The sequence below is a fragment of the Notolabrus celidotus genome, chromosome 9, assembly GCF_009762535.1.
Source record: "Notolabrus celidotus isolate fNotCel1 chromosome 9, fNotCel1.pri, whole genome shotgun sequence".
In the NCBI taxonomy this organism is placed as follows: Eukaryota; Metazoa; Chordata; class Actinopteri; order Labriformes; family Labridae; genus Notolabrus; species Notolabrus celidotus.
In genome coordinates, this window is record NC_048280.1 from 35,433,403 (window position 1) to 35,449,329 (window position 15,927).

At 42.4% G+C, this 15,927-nt stretch overlaps 1 protein-coding gene across 2 annotated transcripts; it reads right to left on the bottom strand.

The window, feature by feature from the left end:
* Positions 1-235: 235 nt before the first annotated feature.
* LOC117819262 (leukocyte surface antigen CD53-like) lies at positions 236-14,138 on the bottom strand. 2 transcript variants are annotated; one of them, XM_034692539.1, is made up of 8 exons: positions 13,675-14,138; positions 13,050-13,140; positions 8,399-8,587; positions 3,394-3,468; positions 3,200-3,310; positions 2,966-3,073; positions 529-612; positions 236-411 (listed from the first exon to the last, which is right to left on the bottom strand). In XM_034692539.1, exons 2-8 carry the CDS (start codon positions 13,110-13,112, stop codon positions 343-345), a joined length of 699 nt encoding a protein of 232 aa, XP_034548430.1. In that variant the 5' UTR covers positions 13,113-13,140; positions 13,675-14,138; the 3' UTR covers positions 236-342. The 2 variants fall into 2 exon arrangements, with proteins under 2 accessions (XP_034548430.1, XP_034548432.1); XM_034692541.1 differs by lacking the exon at positions 3,394-3,468.
* Positions 14,139-15,927: the final 1,789 nt, after the last annotated feature.

Below are 15,927 nucleotides of genomic sequence, written 5' to 3' on the forward strand. Positions count from 1 at the left end.
TTTGCCAATCAATCAATCTTAATTTATAAAGCGCCAAATCCCAACAAACGTTCTCCTCAGACTCTTTCCAAACAGAGCAGGTCTAGACCGTACTCTATTTTCTATTATTAACAAAGACCCAACATCAAGACAGGATCAGATCCAGTCCCATCTTACAGACAGGACTCAGTCTGATCTCATATTAATCCACCATGAGCAGAGCACTTTGCAGCATTTAGCAAGTTACAGTGGCAAGGACAAACTTCCTTTAACAGGCAGAAACCTCCAGCAGGACCAGACTCATGTTAGACACACATCTGCTGAGACCGTGTTGGGGTTGGGGTTGGGGTTTTTGGCTCCTTTTCACTGGTAACCCAGTCCACGTCTCTTGAAGTGGCAAAATAGTGGGACGGTGATGGACAGACAAATAAACTGTAAACAAAGAGAACACAGTATATACAAATATAAGTTACTGCAAACAGTTATATTCAGAGACGTTAAAGATGTTAGAAGCCTGATGATGGAGGGAAAACACTGAGTCTACTCTACCTGTATGATAAACATTGTGACAACACCTGCACCTGTGCTCAGATAGTTACTGGCAAACCAGTTCTTCAGTTTGTCAACACATCCCTGAAAGACACAAAGAGATATCATAAAACGACAGACAGGAGATCACACACAGCATACACCAAAGAGAACTGAACCAATGAAACACATGAAGGACGGATCAGAGAGGTAAAGCAAGAAAAAGAGGACGGATGCAAGAGGAAAATGCACAAGGCTCTCTCTGCTACTCTCTATTTATTCACATTATTATGTATACTGATTAAAGTAGTCAGGGATCCCTCATGCTCTAAGAGGTCTTTTAGCCCCCAGAACTACTTCCCCCTGAACTAAAAGGTTCCTGTGCCCCCATTGTTGTCTGAGTTTCGACCACGGGCTGAAGTCCCGGGTAGATTGTGTAAATCAGGACAGTGACGTATGGAGAAAATAAAAGCAAATGCACTACACCACCAGACCAGTAGAGGGCAGTAAAACAAAGAGGAGTGACATTCATCACAGATGACACCATAGAAGCAGACGAACAGGCAGGTATCATTATGAGCAACACAACAGTTAGCCTGTTAGCATGAAGAGACTCAGCTGGCACTGTTTTAGATGGGTCTATATTTCATCACAGATGGATTCACTGAATCAACACGTGAGAGGAGATAAGCGCGAGTAGCAAAGACGTTTCAACACGGCTTTAAAATCCTTCTGAACTCAAAAAGCCGTGGCAGAGATCGACCAGTGTTTTGGTTTAAACAGCGACCCTGTTAACTGGAGACTTTCAGCCGGATGCATCCCTCATACATGTCTTTAGACGATCATTAAATATCTGATGAGGATATTTTGAAATCTTAATAAAAACTAAACTAGTTTGCATTCCCAGGAACTCCCTCTGTGTTTCAACAGCTGTGTAAACTCCACAAACACTGACACGTTCAGCTGAAGGGCTCCAGTTTACAGGGCCACTTTTAAAACCGTAACACCGGGAGGAGAGACGCATTCACGGTACGCTGAGATAAGACTACTGTTACAAGCTGCTAAATCAAGAGAATCACAGCTTCTTCTTTTGAAAAGTACACACACATACAAAAAAGATAGAACAAATCAAAACTAATGAAAGAAAGAGAAATCAAGTGAATCACAACTTCTTCTTTTCTTTTCTTAAAAGTACAGTCACACCACACCTTGTCCCCCGAAAGTCCCAGGACCTTTGAAAGTACTACCCCCCAAGCAGGGGCTTTTCAGGGGGGAGATTACCTACACCCTGAACTAAATTTAGACCCTGGTTCCTGAGGTCTAAAAGCATGTAGTTTTCGAGGTAAAGTAGAAAAACGTCTGTTTATTTATTTAATTTCCCCCTGTGGTGTGGACTTAAAAGTGAAATATCACGTTTTTTTCATCAATATATATTGGTCTAAGAGGTCCCCAAAACATGTCTTTAAAGTTTATGCTCAGAAAAACACTTTGAAATCAGATTTTGGTCTGCCTGAAAAACCCTCTTCTTCAGTCCTCCTCAGAACACTCTGTTTTCTCTCTGACCACGCCCCCTCAGGAAGTGGATGTGCCCTCGGCTCTCCAGCACGCTGATCTAATGTTTACATGTTGGCTGAATATACACGGCTGCTCAGAGATCACGTTACTTCAACCCTCTGAATCTGATCCAGAATCTGATCCTGACGGAGAGGCTCCTGCAGCAGGACCTTTCTGAAGGATTGGTTACAGATTTAGTGTTTCTTGTTGTTTTATTTGTCAGTATGTCGACGTGTGTCTTGGTACACAGCTACAGCTACGACATGAAGCTATGTAGCTATGCTAACTAGCGCTAACACTTTTCCATGAAAAATAAAAATCATCCACTAGATCTTCAAATCTGCAGACGTGGGGAGTAAAACCGACCTTTGTGTTTATTAAGACAGCCTACAACTAGCATGCCTCCCTCCTAAGCTCCTTGTTAGCACACATTTGTGCAGGGAATGAAAAACAGAGGAGGGGTTGAGTTGTATTTTATACAGTCTATGGGCTGAACAAGCTCCGAGCTCTGACTTCAGTTACAGACCGGATATTGTTGTGACGTAACAAAAACACTGAAAACTGAAACGGCTTGTTTCAGCACACATTTACAGAAAGGTGGAGAAATCAGAACAGGGGCAGAATGGATTCTTTTCATTTTCAGGGGGTTTGTAGACATGCCAGGGACACATATTTCAGGTAGAGAACCGTTAAAAAGTCGATTTTGCATGATAAGTCACCTTTAAGGACTTAATGCAACAAAGTGCAGTCCATGATATTATATTTAAAATATTCTAACATTGGAATTTTTGAATTAGTTTCCAGTCCCCTCTAATAAGGCACTGCAGAGTGCCATAGGTCTGTTTAGAGACCCCTTAGAATCTAAGGCTTGCATACCGTCCTGTAGTCACAAAGTTTTAATAACCTCTTGCCAGTTGGTGGGGAAAGCGCTGTTACATGGGTCCTTGGAACAGCAGGAGATCGGGGTGTTACCCTTCCAGTCTGCCTCTCCATGAACTCCACAACACCTAAACTGTACAATGAAATGATCCAATGTTTTAGACAAGGGCAACATCAATTCAGAATGTATATATATGACATAACAAACCTGTTACAGTGATGAACACAAAGCAATGCCAAAGAGTGGCGGATCACTCACCACGTGCTGGACAGCATCAAAGTCATCTTTAATGGTCTTGTTGCCTTCTGGACTGGACTGTCTGTAGATCTCCAGGCTTTGCATCAGATCTCTCTCAAAGTATGTGTCAATCTGCCAAAACAGAGAAGCCAGCTTCATGATCTGCAGCACACAAGTACCAGCGAACCAGAGGCGACATACACCCCTACCCCTACCTCTCTGCTGTAGACCAGGAACACAAGGGCCATGGCCAGCTCCACAAGCATCAGGGTGACCATCAAGATGTAGAACTGAATCACATTCAGACACAGGTCAGTTTGTGTAATGTGTATGTTTGACTTCTTTTTGAAATCAGTGATTCAAAGACAAGTGGACCACTGTGACATACTGGCTTCTGTTGAGATAGGAAGAACACTTTTATATGTGACTTGCAAAAGAGAGAAGACCACGTTGTCCTGAATTGATGACGTATTTGTTCATTACATTCTTGTCCTACGGTGGCTGTGAAGCACAATTCAAATTTACAAAATCAGAAAAACTCTAATGTTCGGTGAGATCATTTTACAAGAGACGCAACATTTTTACCAGTCCTGTAACAAAATTAGAAACAGCAAATTCAACCGTAAAAGAAATGTACCAATGATTTCCAAAATAAAAGATGTCTGTAATAGGAAAATGTGCAGCAGCTGGGGAATTAGTATATAATTGACAGTAACAATCCTGATTCCACGTCAACATTTTGATTCAGACTGATAAGAAAACACCTAAAAAAAACAACAATGGAACTTTAGTATATATATATGTATATATATATATATATATGCTACAAGTCAAAAGTTTGGAAACACCTTCTCATTCAAGGGTTTGTATTTATTTTAGTGATTGTAAACTCTGTAGATTAATACTGAAGACATCAAAACTATGAAAGAACATATATGGAATTATTGAATGAACATAAAGTGTTAAACAAAGCAGAATCTGTTTTATATTTTAGATTCTGTAAAGTAGCCCCCTTTTTCCTTCATGACAGCTTTGCACACTCTTGGTATTCTCTCAGTCTGCTTCATGAAGTGGTCTCCTGGAATGGTTTCTAATGAACATGAGCCTTGTCAAGAGTTCATTTGTAGAATGACTTGCCTTCTTAATGTGTTTGAGACCATCAGTTGTGTTGTTCAGAGGTAGGGTTAGTACACAATGGATAGTCCTATTTGACTACTGTTGTAATCCAGATTATGGTAAAACCAGATTATTTCATAGTTCTGATGTCTTCAGTATTAATCTACAATGCTGAAAATAATTAAAATAAATAAAAACCATTGAATGAGAATGTGTAAAAACTTTTGACTGGTAGTGTATATATATATATATGCACATATATTCCCCAGCTGTGGCACATTTTTATATTACAGATGTCTTTTATTTTGAAAATCATTGGTACATTCTAGGGCTGTCAAAATTGTTCCAAAATGACGCTCGAATATTCGCTCTAAAAAAAACCCAGAGGTTCGAAGCATTCGAATATCTATATTTGCGCATTATGTCAATAACAGGTGGACAAACTAATACAAGGAGACATAACTACTTGTATATGTATTTTCATTTAAGATATAACACGCCTAAAACATACCTACACATTACAAAACAAGTAAATGACCTAATGGTCTATACCGTAACACTTTGAAGACTGTTGACCTGTGCTAGGACCAATTCTTTTCACCTTATATATGCTTCCTTTAGGTAACATCATGAGGAAGCACTCTATTAATATTCATTGTTATGCTGATGACACTCAGCTCTATCTATCAGTGAAGCTTGAAGAAACCAATCAGTTATCTAAATTGGAAGCTTGTCTAAAAGACATAAAGACCTGGATGACCAGAAATGTCTTATTGCTAAACTCAGAAAAAACTGAAATGATTGTTATTGGCCCCAAACACCTCAGAGAGACTTTTTCTAATAATATAAGTACCTTAGACGGCATTAGTCTGGCATCCAGCACCTCTGCTAGGAATCTAGGAGTCCTATTTGATCAAGATTTATCCTTCAACTCTCAAATTCAGCAAATCTCAAAGTCAGCCTATTTTCACTTGCGCAATATTTCTAAAATTAGACACTTCCTGTCTCAGAGGGACGCAGAAAAACTAGTCCATGCATTTGTTACCTCCAGGTTAGATTACTGTAACTCCCTCTTATCAGGCTGCCCCAATAAGTCTCTAAAGACTCTTCAGCTAGTTCAAAATGCTGCAGCTCAAGTATTGACTAGAACTAGGAAGAGAGAGCACATCTCTCCAGTGTTAGCTTCTCTACACTGACTCCCAATAAAATGTAGAATAGAATTTAAAATCCTTCTTTTAACCTACAAAGCCTTTAAAAATCAGGCACCCTCGTATCTTAAAGAGCTCATAGTGCCCTATTACCCCTCTAGAACTCTACGCTCCCAACATGCAGGCTTGATGGTTGTACCTAAAATCTCTAAAAGTAGTATGGGAGGTAGAACCTTCAGTTATCAGGCCCCTCTCCTTTGGAATCATCTACCAGTCAGGGTCCGGGAGGCAGACACCCTCTCCACTTTTAAGAGTAGGCTTAAAACTTTCCTTTTTGACAAAGCTTATAGTTAGAGCTGGATCAGGCTTGGACCAGCTTTTGTTATGCTGCTATAGGCCTAGACTGCCGGGGGAAGTGGCGCACTGACACACTGGGATCCTAGCTCACCCCCTTCCCCCCAACCCCTTCATCACTTACTTTAACTCTCCCTGTCCCATTAAAGTTACTAACCATAGACCTTTCTGGAGTCCCTGAGCTCCCTTGTCTCGTAGGTTCCTCTGAGCTGCCGTAGACGTCCTCCTGCTGCGGACGATCTGGACTCCAGCTGATACGGACGTGCTGGACTCCAGAGACAACAGCTTCTACGACTCGTCTCATCACTATCACTTCTCTCTCTTACTCCCCTCTATCTGTCTTTCCAGACCCAACTCGGTCGAGGCATGTTGTGTGTCTAACATGAGTCTGGTTCTGCTCGAGGTTTCTGCCTGTTAAAGGAAGTTTGTCCTCTTTGCTGTAACTAGCTAAATACTGCGATGTGCAATGCTCATGATGGATTAAGGTGGGGTCAGACTGAGTCTTACCCTGTCTTGGTGTTGGATCTCTGTTCATAATTTGACATAGAGTGGTCTAGACCTCCTATGTTTGTAAAAGAGTCTTGAGATAAAGTTTGTTGTGATTTGGCGCTATACAAATAAAGATTGATTGATTGATTGACCTCTCACTCGCTCGCTCGCTCGCCCCCCTCTCTGTGCGTAATGCGCTGAGTGAGTGCTGAACAAGACTTGTTCGAGCAATTAAAGGTCCCGACTCTTGTCCCTAATATAGGCAGGCTTCATTCAGTGATTGAAGCAAATATTATTAAAAATTAATTGAAGTTAAAAAGGAAAAAGTAGTCCACATACATTCTTGGCGATTGTATAAAAAAAAGTGGAAAAACTGCATTTTATCACAGTATCACTGATTGTCTGGCTCTTTTAGTCCACTGTCAATGCAGGGTCTTAGGCCTGACAGGTTATTTGCCTAAAACACGAGACAGTTCACATGTGAAGAGGCCAGTCCACATGTGAAGAGGTCAGATCTCTTTTTATTCACTGTATTCCCAACGGAGGAAAAGACGAGTTCAGAGCACTCTGAGGATCAGGGGAGGGAAAGATTTCTCTCTGCAGTCTGCTTCATGCTGTGCATGTGTGACTCCTGTGACCTGTCCCTGACCTGTCATGCAGTGCGCCCACTCGCAAAGCAGCCGCCGATGTGTTTTTTCCACAATCGAATATTAATTTTCACATTCGAGTCTCCGTTTTTTTTTTAATATTCAAATATATATTTGAATATATGGAGCGCTGCCTGCAAGCTAGTTCAGGCAGACAACTCGAGCCGCGCTCATCATACTGACACGTCACCACCTCTCCATCAGCTGATCTCAACATCCTCATTCGGCGGTCTATTTAAACGGCAAGCCTCCTGTCTCTGCCTCTGCTTGCAGTGCTCCTGCTGTTCTGCTCGGTGCTATGTGAAGTTTGTCCCCACCTCCTCCCCGGCTTCCACCTGCGGGCTCCGAGGGGGGTTAGTCCTATCTCATTGCTCCTAATGTCTGCATTTAAATAATCTACGAGGAGTAATGAAATTTGGAGCCCACACGCCAAACACAATACTGTATGCTGCAATAAACTTATTAAGTAAACGTGAGTTGTCTGACTGAAATATTCGAAATTTTGAATATTCGTTAACAGTCCTAGTACATTCCTTTTCTGGTAGAATCTGCCCGTTTGTAAAGTTGTTACAGGACCAAGCAGCAACCTCCGGTCTCAAAATATGATGCCTAAGTGTTACAAACTGCAGTTCATGGAGCGTCCACTAGAGGCTGGCTGCAGAAACACCAGAAACCACATACACACCCATTCAAAGAAGATGATCTCTACAGCATTAATAAACATGTCTACAGCCTGGTTCAAAAAATGGTTCAGGTCTGAATAGCACATTTCTCTATCAGCACACACTGTACGGGGGTACATTTATTTAGAATAGTTCAGAAGATATTAAGATTAAAAGTTTTGCCCAAATAAGGACATGACTGATTTCATGGACAGGCGGGAACACTGTAGCTGTTAGCGAGGAGGCTAAAGGCCCGCCTCTTTACCTCACACTAGCTCAGCAGAAGTTAGGTTGAGTTCTGCATTTCCAATATGGCTGCCGCCGTCGATCAGCTTCAAAACAGCGTTCAGAAACAGATGGGTGACGTCACGGATACTACGTCCATTATTTATACTTTAGACTATGTTCAGGACACGTAAAAATGTTCTATGTTTCTGATTTTATAAACTTGTTTTCCAAAATGTAAATTTGTCTCCATCTTTGTAAAAGTGTTTCATCCTATGTCAATCTGCATCGCACTTCTCAGCCACCGTATTGTGGGGTCTGAAGAACAAGACATTTCCACCACCTGGACTTTTGTAACTGGGGTGATGAAGGTGAGTTGTGGATGACCTGAGCTCCACAGGGTTGAAGTCAGGTCATTGGGGATTGGATTACCAAAGAGGCATGATATTGCCAAGTGTAAAGAGGGCTCGATGAAAACCTTGTTAAGCAGTGAAACGCTAGAATGAATCAATGACCCTCATTTAAATGCAGTACGCTAAACTTTCCCACCCTGTAAGGTAGAGTCTCGTAAATACTCACACTGATGAGCATGCAGCGGTTCTCCCTCATGCCCCCTAACACTCCCACATAACACACACAGGTCACGATGGTACCGGTCACCACCAGAGTGTTGGCTGGGTAGATGGGCCAGAAGGTGGTGACGAGGGAGGCGTACCTGGAGTGAATCACCTGGAACTCCCCGAAAGCCACCACAAACGCTCCACACAGCTAACACACACACACACACACACACACACACACACACACACACACACACACACACACACACACACACACACACACACACACACACACAGGAGAGAGAAGACACATTAGTTCTTGTGTTGGTATCATTCAGTGTCTGTACGGCAGTCATTAGACTGTGAGGCTGTGAGGGCTCAAACTGTAGAGCTGGAATGGGACAGCACTTTGGGACTCCTCATGTAAGATAAAATAAGATTAAGATTAAGAGAGTCCTTTACTCGTCCCACAACGGGGAAATTCAAGTGTCACAGTAACACAGTAGACAGTGCAAAAAATATATAAAGCAAACAAGAGCCTATAAAGAACAATTATTAAAAAGTTATTAGCAATTTAAATTTAAATTAAAGTGGTAAAAAATAAGCACATCTTATACACATACAGTGGGGCAAAAAAGTATTTAGTCAGTCACTGATTTTGCAAGTTCTCCCACTTAGAAAGATGAGAGAGGTCTATAATTTTCATCAGAGGTACACTTCAACTATGAGAGACAAAATGAGAAAAACAAATCCAGGAAATCACATTGTAGGATTTTTAAAGAATTTATTTGTAAATTATGGTGGAAAATAAGTATTTGGTCACCCACAAACAAGCAAGATTTCTGTCTCTCACAGACCTGTAACTTCTTCTTTAAGAAGCTCTTCTGTCCTCCACTCGTTACCTGTATTAATGGCTCCTGTTTGAACTGGTTATCTGTATAAAAGACACCTGTCCACAGCCTCAAACAGACAGACTCCAAACTCAACCATGGCCAAGACCAAAGAGCTGTCCAAGGAAACCAGGAAGAAAATTGTGGACCTGCACCAGGCTGGGAAGAGTGAATCTACAATAGGCAAGCAGGTTGGTGTGAATAAATCAACTGTGGGAGCAATTGTAAGAAAATGGAAGACATACAAGACCATTGATGATCTCCCTCGATCTGGGGCCCCACGCAAGATCTCATCACGTGGGGTCAAAATGATCATGAGAACGGTGAGCAAAAATCCGGGAACTACACGGAGGGACCTGATGAATGACCTGCAGAGAGCTGGGACCAAAGTAACAAAGGCTACCATCAGTAACACACTACGCCGAGAGGGACTCAAATCCTGCAGCGCCAGGCGTGTCCCCCTGCTTAAGCCAGTACATGTCCAGGCCCGTCTGAAGTTTGCCAGAGAGCATATGGATGATCCAGAAGAGGATTGGGAGAATATCATGTGGTCAGATGAAACCAAAATAGAACTTTTTGGTAAAAACTCAACTCGTCGTGTTTGGAGGAAGAAGAATGCTGAGTTGCATCCCAAGAACACCATACCTACTGTGAAGCATGGGGGTGGAAACCTCATGCTTTGGGGCTGTTTTACTGCAAAGGGGACAGGACGACTGATCCGTGTTAAGGGAAGAATGAACGGGGCCATGTATTCTGAGATTTTAAGCCAAAACCTCCTTCAGTGAGGGCATTGAAGATGGAACGTGGCTGGGTCTTCCAGCATGACAATGATCCCAAACACACCGCTCGGGCAACGAAGGAGTGGCTCCGTAAAAAGCATTTCAAGGTCCTGGAGTGGCCTAGCCAGTCTCCAGACCTCAAACCCATAGAACATTTGTAGAGGGAGTTGAAAATCTGTGTTGCCCAGCGACAGCCCCAAAACATCACTGCTCTAGAGGAGATCTGCATGGAGGAATGGGCCAAAATACCAGGTACAGTGTGTGCAAACCTGGTGAAGACTTACAGGAAACGTTTGACCTCTGTCATTGCCAACAAAGGTTATGTTACAAAGTATTGAATTGAACTTTTGTTATTGACCAAATACTTATTTTCCACCGTAATTATGAATTCTTTAAAAATCCTACAATGTGATTTCCTGGATTTTTTTTCTCATTTTGTCTCTCATAGTTGAAGTGTACCTCTGATGAAAATTACAGACCTCTCTCATCTTTCTAAGTGGGAGAACTTGAAAAATCAGTGGCTGACTGAATACTTTTTTGCCCCACTGTATATATATATATATATATATATATATATATATATATATATATATGTATATATATATATATGTATATATATATATATAGATTATACAGTCTGACCACTGCAGAAGAAGAAGAGAGTCAAAGAAGGACTTCAGAAGAGCCCCCTCCACACCAAAAGACCTGAGTCTCCTGAGCAGAAAGAGTCTGCTTTGTCCCTTCTAGTACAGCGCATTTGAGTTGTCTGACCAGTCCAGTTTATTGTTCAGGTGAACACCCAGGTACTTGTAAGATTTCACAATCTCAATGTCCGTTCCCTGGATGTTCACTGGTGTGGGAGGAGGGGGCTTGCGTCTTCTGAAATCCACCACCAGCTCTTTGGTCTTTCCTGCGTTGAGCTGGAGGTGGATTCTCTGGTACCAGACTGCAAAATCCTGCGTCAGCTCTCCGTACTCCCATCCATCCATCCATCCATCCATCCATCCATCCATCCATCCATCCATTTTCTTCCGCTTATCCGGGGTCGGGTCGCGGGGGTAGCAGTCCAAGCAAATTGACCCAGACATCCCTCTCCCCGGCGACACTTTCCAGCTCCTCCTGGGGAATCCCGAGGCGTTCCCAGACCAGGCGGGAGATATAATCCCTCCACCAGCGGCTCTACTCCGAGCTCCCTCCGGATGTCCGAGCTCCTGACCTTCCCTGTCGTCCCCATTGGTGATGAGGCCAACAATGGCAGAGTCGTCAGAGAACCTTTGCAGGTAGTAGCTCGCTGTGTTGAGGGTGAAGTCTGCAGTGTAGAGGGTGAACAGGAACGTTCCCTGGGGGGCCCCCCGTGCTGCAGACGATGGTGTCGACTGACACCTCTGGGCCCTCACATACTGCGGACGATCCGTGAGGTAGTCCAGAATCCAGGCCGTGTGGAGGTGATCCACTCCAGAGTGCTCCAACTTGTCCCTCAGAAGCAGGGGCTGAATGGTGTTGAAGGAGCTTGAGAAATCAAAAAACATGATCCTCACAGTGGCCCCAGCCGTGTCCAGGTGAGAGAGGGCTCTCTGAAGGAGGTAGATGACAGCGTCATCCACCCCGGTGCCAGGCTGGTAGGCGAACTGCAGCGGGTCCATCGATGGTCTTACCAGGGGTCTCAGTTGACCAACAACCAGTCTCTCCAGGGTCTTCATCAGCTGCGATGTCAGCGCCACCGGCCTGTAGCTGTTGAAGCCTTTGGGTGAGGGGTCTTTGGCACCGGTACTAAGCAGGATGTCTTCCTAAGCTCTGGTACCTTCCCTAGTTTCAGGCTCAAGTTGAAGATGTGCCCCACAATCCCTCACAGTTTATCTGCACAGGATTTGAGGAGCCTTGAGCTGATGCTATCTGGACCTGCAGCCTCTCTCTTGCCTCTTGAGTCCTCACCTGGCTAGTTGGGAGGGACAGGGGGGGGCAGGGGGTCTGAATAGAGTGTTAAGGGACAGGGATCAGTTGAGGTAGGTAACCTACATGACGTCATGTAGCTCACCTCAATATGACGTGATGTAGCTCACCTCAACATGACGTCGTGTAGCTCACCTCAACATGACGTCATGTAGCTCAGCTCAACATGACGTCATGTAGCTCACTTCAACATGACGTCGTGTAGCTCACTTCAACATGACGTCGTGTAGCTCACTTCAACATGACGTCATGTAGCTCAGCTCAACATGACGTCATGTAGCTCAGCTCAACATGACGTCATGTAGCTCACTTCAACATGACGTCATGTAGCTCACTTCAACATGACGTCATGTAGCTCAGCTCAACATGACGTCATGTAGCTCAGCTCAACATGACGTCATGTAGCTCACTTCAACATGACGTCATGTAGCTCACTTCAACATGACGTCATGTAGCTCAGCTCAACATGACGTCATGTAGCTCACTTCAACATGACGTCATGTAGCTCACTTCAACATGACGTCATGTAGCTCAGCTCAACATGACGTCATGTAGCTCACTTCAACATGACGTCATGTAGCTCACTTCAACATGACGTCATGTAGCTCAGCTCAACATGACGTCATGTAGCTCAGCTCAACATGACGTCATGTAGCTCACTTCAACATGACGTCATGTAGCTCACTTCAACATGACGTCATGTAGCTCACTTCAACATGACGTCATGTAGCTCACTTCAACATGACGTCATGTAGCTCACTTCAACATGACGTCATGTAGCTCAGCTCAACATGACGTCATGTAGCTCAGCTCAACATGACGTCATGTAGCTCAGCTCAACATGACGTCATGTAGCTCACTTCAACATGACGTCATGTAGCTCACCTCAACATGACGTCTTTGGCACAGATCTGACCCCTTCTTGACAGCAGGAGGTTATCATGTTATTGACAAACGAAGGGATGGCAGCGGTCCAGGTTTCTATGTCTTATCTGTTGGAGCAGTCTGGTGTTTGGTGGGTGAGTGTGGTGGCTGCTCTTTGCGTACTCACCCAGCACAGAAAGTTGAGATTGACCACCGTAGTTTTGCAAAAGTTCACACACGAGCGATTCATCCTTCCTCACGATCTTCCTCTGTATGTTCTGGAGGGATGGAGAAGCTGTTACCAGTTCATGTTATATAAAGAACTACAGATTGCACATCAAATTACAGAACTCCTTCCATGTATTGTTAGGAAAAACAAAGGAGCACTGGAGTGTTTACAGGACACCACTGTTTGATGTGACAACACTGAGCCATGGGACACAGTGGACACAGTGTAACCTATTCAGGCCTGTTCATTATTATTACCTGCTCTTATCTCAAGATTAAACATGTCTGAGATTATTTAGCTGAAGCAGCTTAGTACATGTTCTCCTTTATGCTAAAAATAAAAAAACTAATGTAGTCTTTGTGACTCATTGTTCCCCAGTGGCATTCAATTGGTATGTTACAAAGTAGTGTTTATAAACACTGATCCACATTAGTTCTTGTACCATTGATTTAGCACATAATCAAGATATGTCAGACACCTTTGTTTGTGTTTATTGTTCTATAAGCAGTCTTGTATTTAAAACATATACATTTAAGTCTAATAGTTGGGATTTACTAACAACAATGAGTATCAAATAACTTACCTTAAAAAAACTGTATCCAGGGAAAACCAAGAGACAGATCCAGAGGGCAGTATGTTGGGGTTGTTCCCACCATCCCCAGTGTGAAATGATGACACAATGAAGAGGAAGAAGATAAGCCAGAGAGGGAAAGAGAGAGGCCTCTGACTGCCAGCCAGTCCTGAGGTATGTACCTGTGACCAGCACTGAAGAGGAGGAGCATCCACATTTACAGGAAAGACGGGCTGAGAGAGAGAGACATGAGAGCATAGCTTTGATAAACGAGGAGCGTCAGCAAACAAGCAGTACTTGAATTAATCACAGATTTATCTGCTCTCTTTACTTCCTGAAGTTCAGCGCTTGGAGAGGCTGTTACTCAGTAACTGGGCAGTTTTTGAGAAATGTGCTGTAACACAAAAGGTCAGTCTACAAAGGAAGTTGTTTTGGTCTATTTGGAATAAGTGGGAACAGAATCTTAGTGCAGCATTAAAGCTGGGGTTGGTAGTCAGATTTAGATCCACTTTTTGTTATACTGGTTAAATGATCTTTATGTCCCGATGGTAATCAATACATAATGTGTTCTTAAAAAAAGAGGTAAAAAAAGCTGCTATCTACAGCCGGAGTAAACCTGGGAAAACACCAACCAATCCCTGCCATCAGGAGCCAAATGATGAAACCAATCAAATCCTGTCCTGCCGTTCTGCCCGCCTCCTGCAGAGCGTACATTTCCTGTTTGTTTGTGTTTTTAACTTTCACTATGAGAATGTTTTGGTGTTTTCTTACCGCTGAGTGAGACATGAGTTGACGTAGTGCAAAACACAAACCATGTGCTGAGGACCGGTTTTGAAACAGTCACCATTATATGGTCCTGAGTCAGCGGCGCTCGTTCAGGTGAGCGGGGCAACGTTTTGGAGGAGCTACAAGGGGAGGGGGAGAGGGGTTAGACCATAGACTGTAAATAAAAATGGACAGCGTTGCTCCGTGTATTTATTTTTTAAAGTTTGACTGCTCCTCCATTCAAATGAATGGGGGAGACGGATTTTTTGACCTATACTGCAGCCAGCCACCAGGGGGCAGACACACTGCTGAAAGCCTCACCACCAGCCACCGGAACCCTGAGGAAATGCTACATTCAAATTCATGTTAGTTTTCCTTGACTACCAACCCTAGCTTTAAATGTTTTTAAAGTGGGGTACCTGTCAATTGCACTGTAAACCGGAACAGTACTTCAAACTCATAGCCATTACAGGTACAGCACAATAATAATTAGTATTCATGTAGTTGTTCTTCTTTTTTTCATTTGATCTTTTTTGTCTGTTTCCTGTCCTACTTTTCTCTCTCTCCCTCTCTTCAAAGCTCACATACCAAGTTTCTGATACCAATAACAATCAGACTTTAATGTTTGGCACCAATAGATAGAAAAAGCAAAATAAAATAAAATAAAAATTCTTTACTCCTTATAATCTTATTTTATTTATTTATTTTAACCTTTATTTAACCAGGTGAGTCAATTGAGAACCAATTCTCATTTGCAATAACGACCTTATCAATTCTTCCACTTCACACTTCTCATATTTGTTACAATGTTACAATGTTAAAATGTCATTTAGCAGACGCTTTTGTCCAAAGCGACGTACATACGAGAAGAACACAAGCAGAGATCTAGACAAGAGGAAAAGATCAGTAAGAGTAACGATTTATATATATATATATATATATATATATATATATATATATATATATATATATTTAGAATACATCAGAAGATATTCACTAACCTTCATACCTCCAACCTTCCCAAACAACTACTACCCCTCACAAGACACACTTTGTTTATTTGTATACGTGTTTATATATTATCTATTTTTTTCTATTTTTAATTTTTTTAGTATTTAATATTAACCACTTTAAATTAATAATTAAGAAACTGTCATTCCGCTTTAACTGTTTCATTATAATTATTGATATAATATATTTTTATTTACTTTCTTATTATTATTCATATATTTCCCCTCTTTCATTACTAACTTTTTTAGGTTATGTCTGCTCTATTTCGTTTACATAAACATCAATTGTTTTTTTCTTTTGTTGTTTTGTTTGTTTTTGAGGTAATGTTTGTTGTGATATTGCCCTATACAAATAAAGACTGATTGATTGATTGATTGGTGGGCAGGGCTAAGACGTGAGTGAACAACGCAAGGATGGAAGTTTAGAGCTTTGAGATGCACCCTAACTATAGTCAGCCATGTTGACTGTGGTCAGCCTGAAGCAAGGAGC

Bases quoted from the DNA above. Each gene is read 5' to 3' on its own strand.
- LOC117819262 (XM_034692539.1), bottom strand. From the start codon at position 13,112: ATGAATCGCTCGTGTGTGAACTTTTGCAAAACTACGGTGGTCAATCTC. The intron at 8,588-13,049 runs GTGAGTACGCAA...TGTGTGTGTTAG, and splicing joins ATCTCAACTTTCTGTGCTGG to CTGTGTGGAGCGTTTGTGGT. The intron at 613-2,965 runs GTTATTAAAACT...TGTGTCTTTCAG, and splicing joins TCCCCACCAACTGGCAAGAG to GGATGTGTTGACAAACTGAA.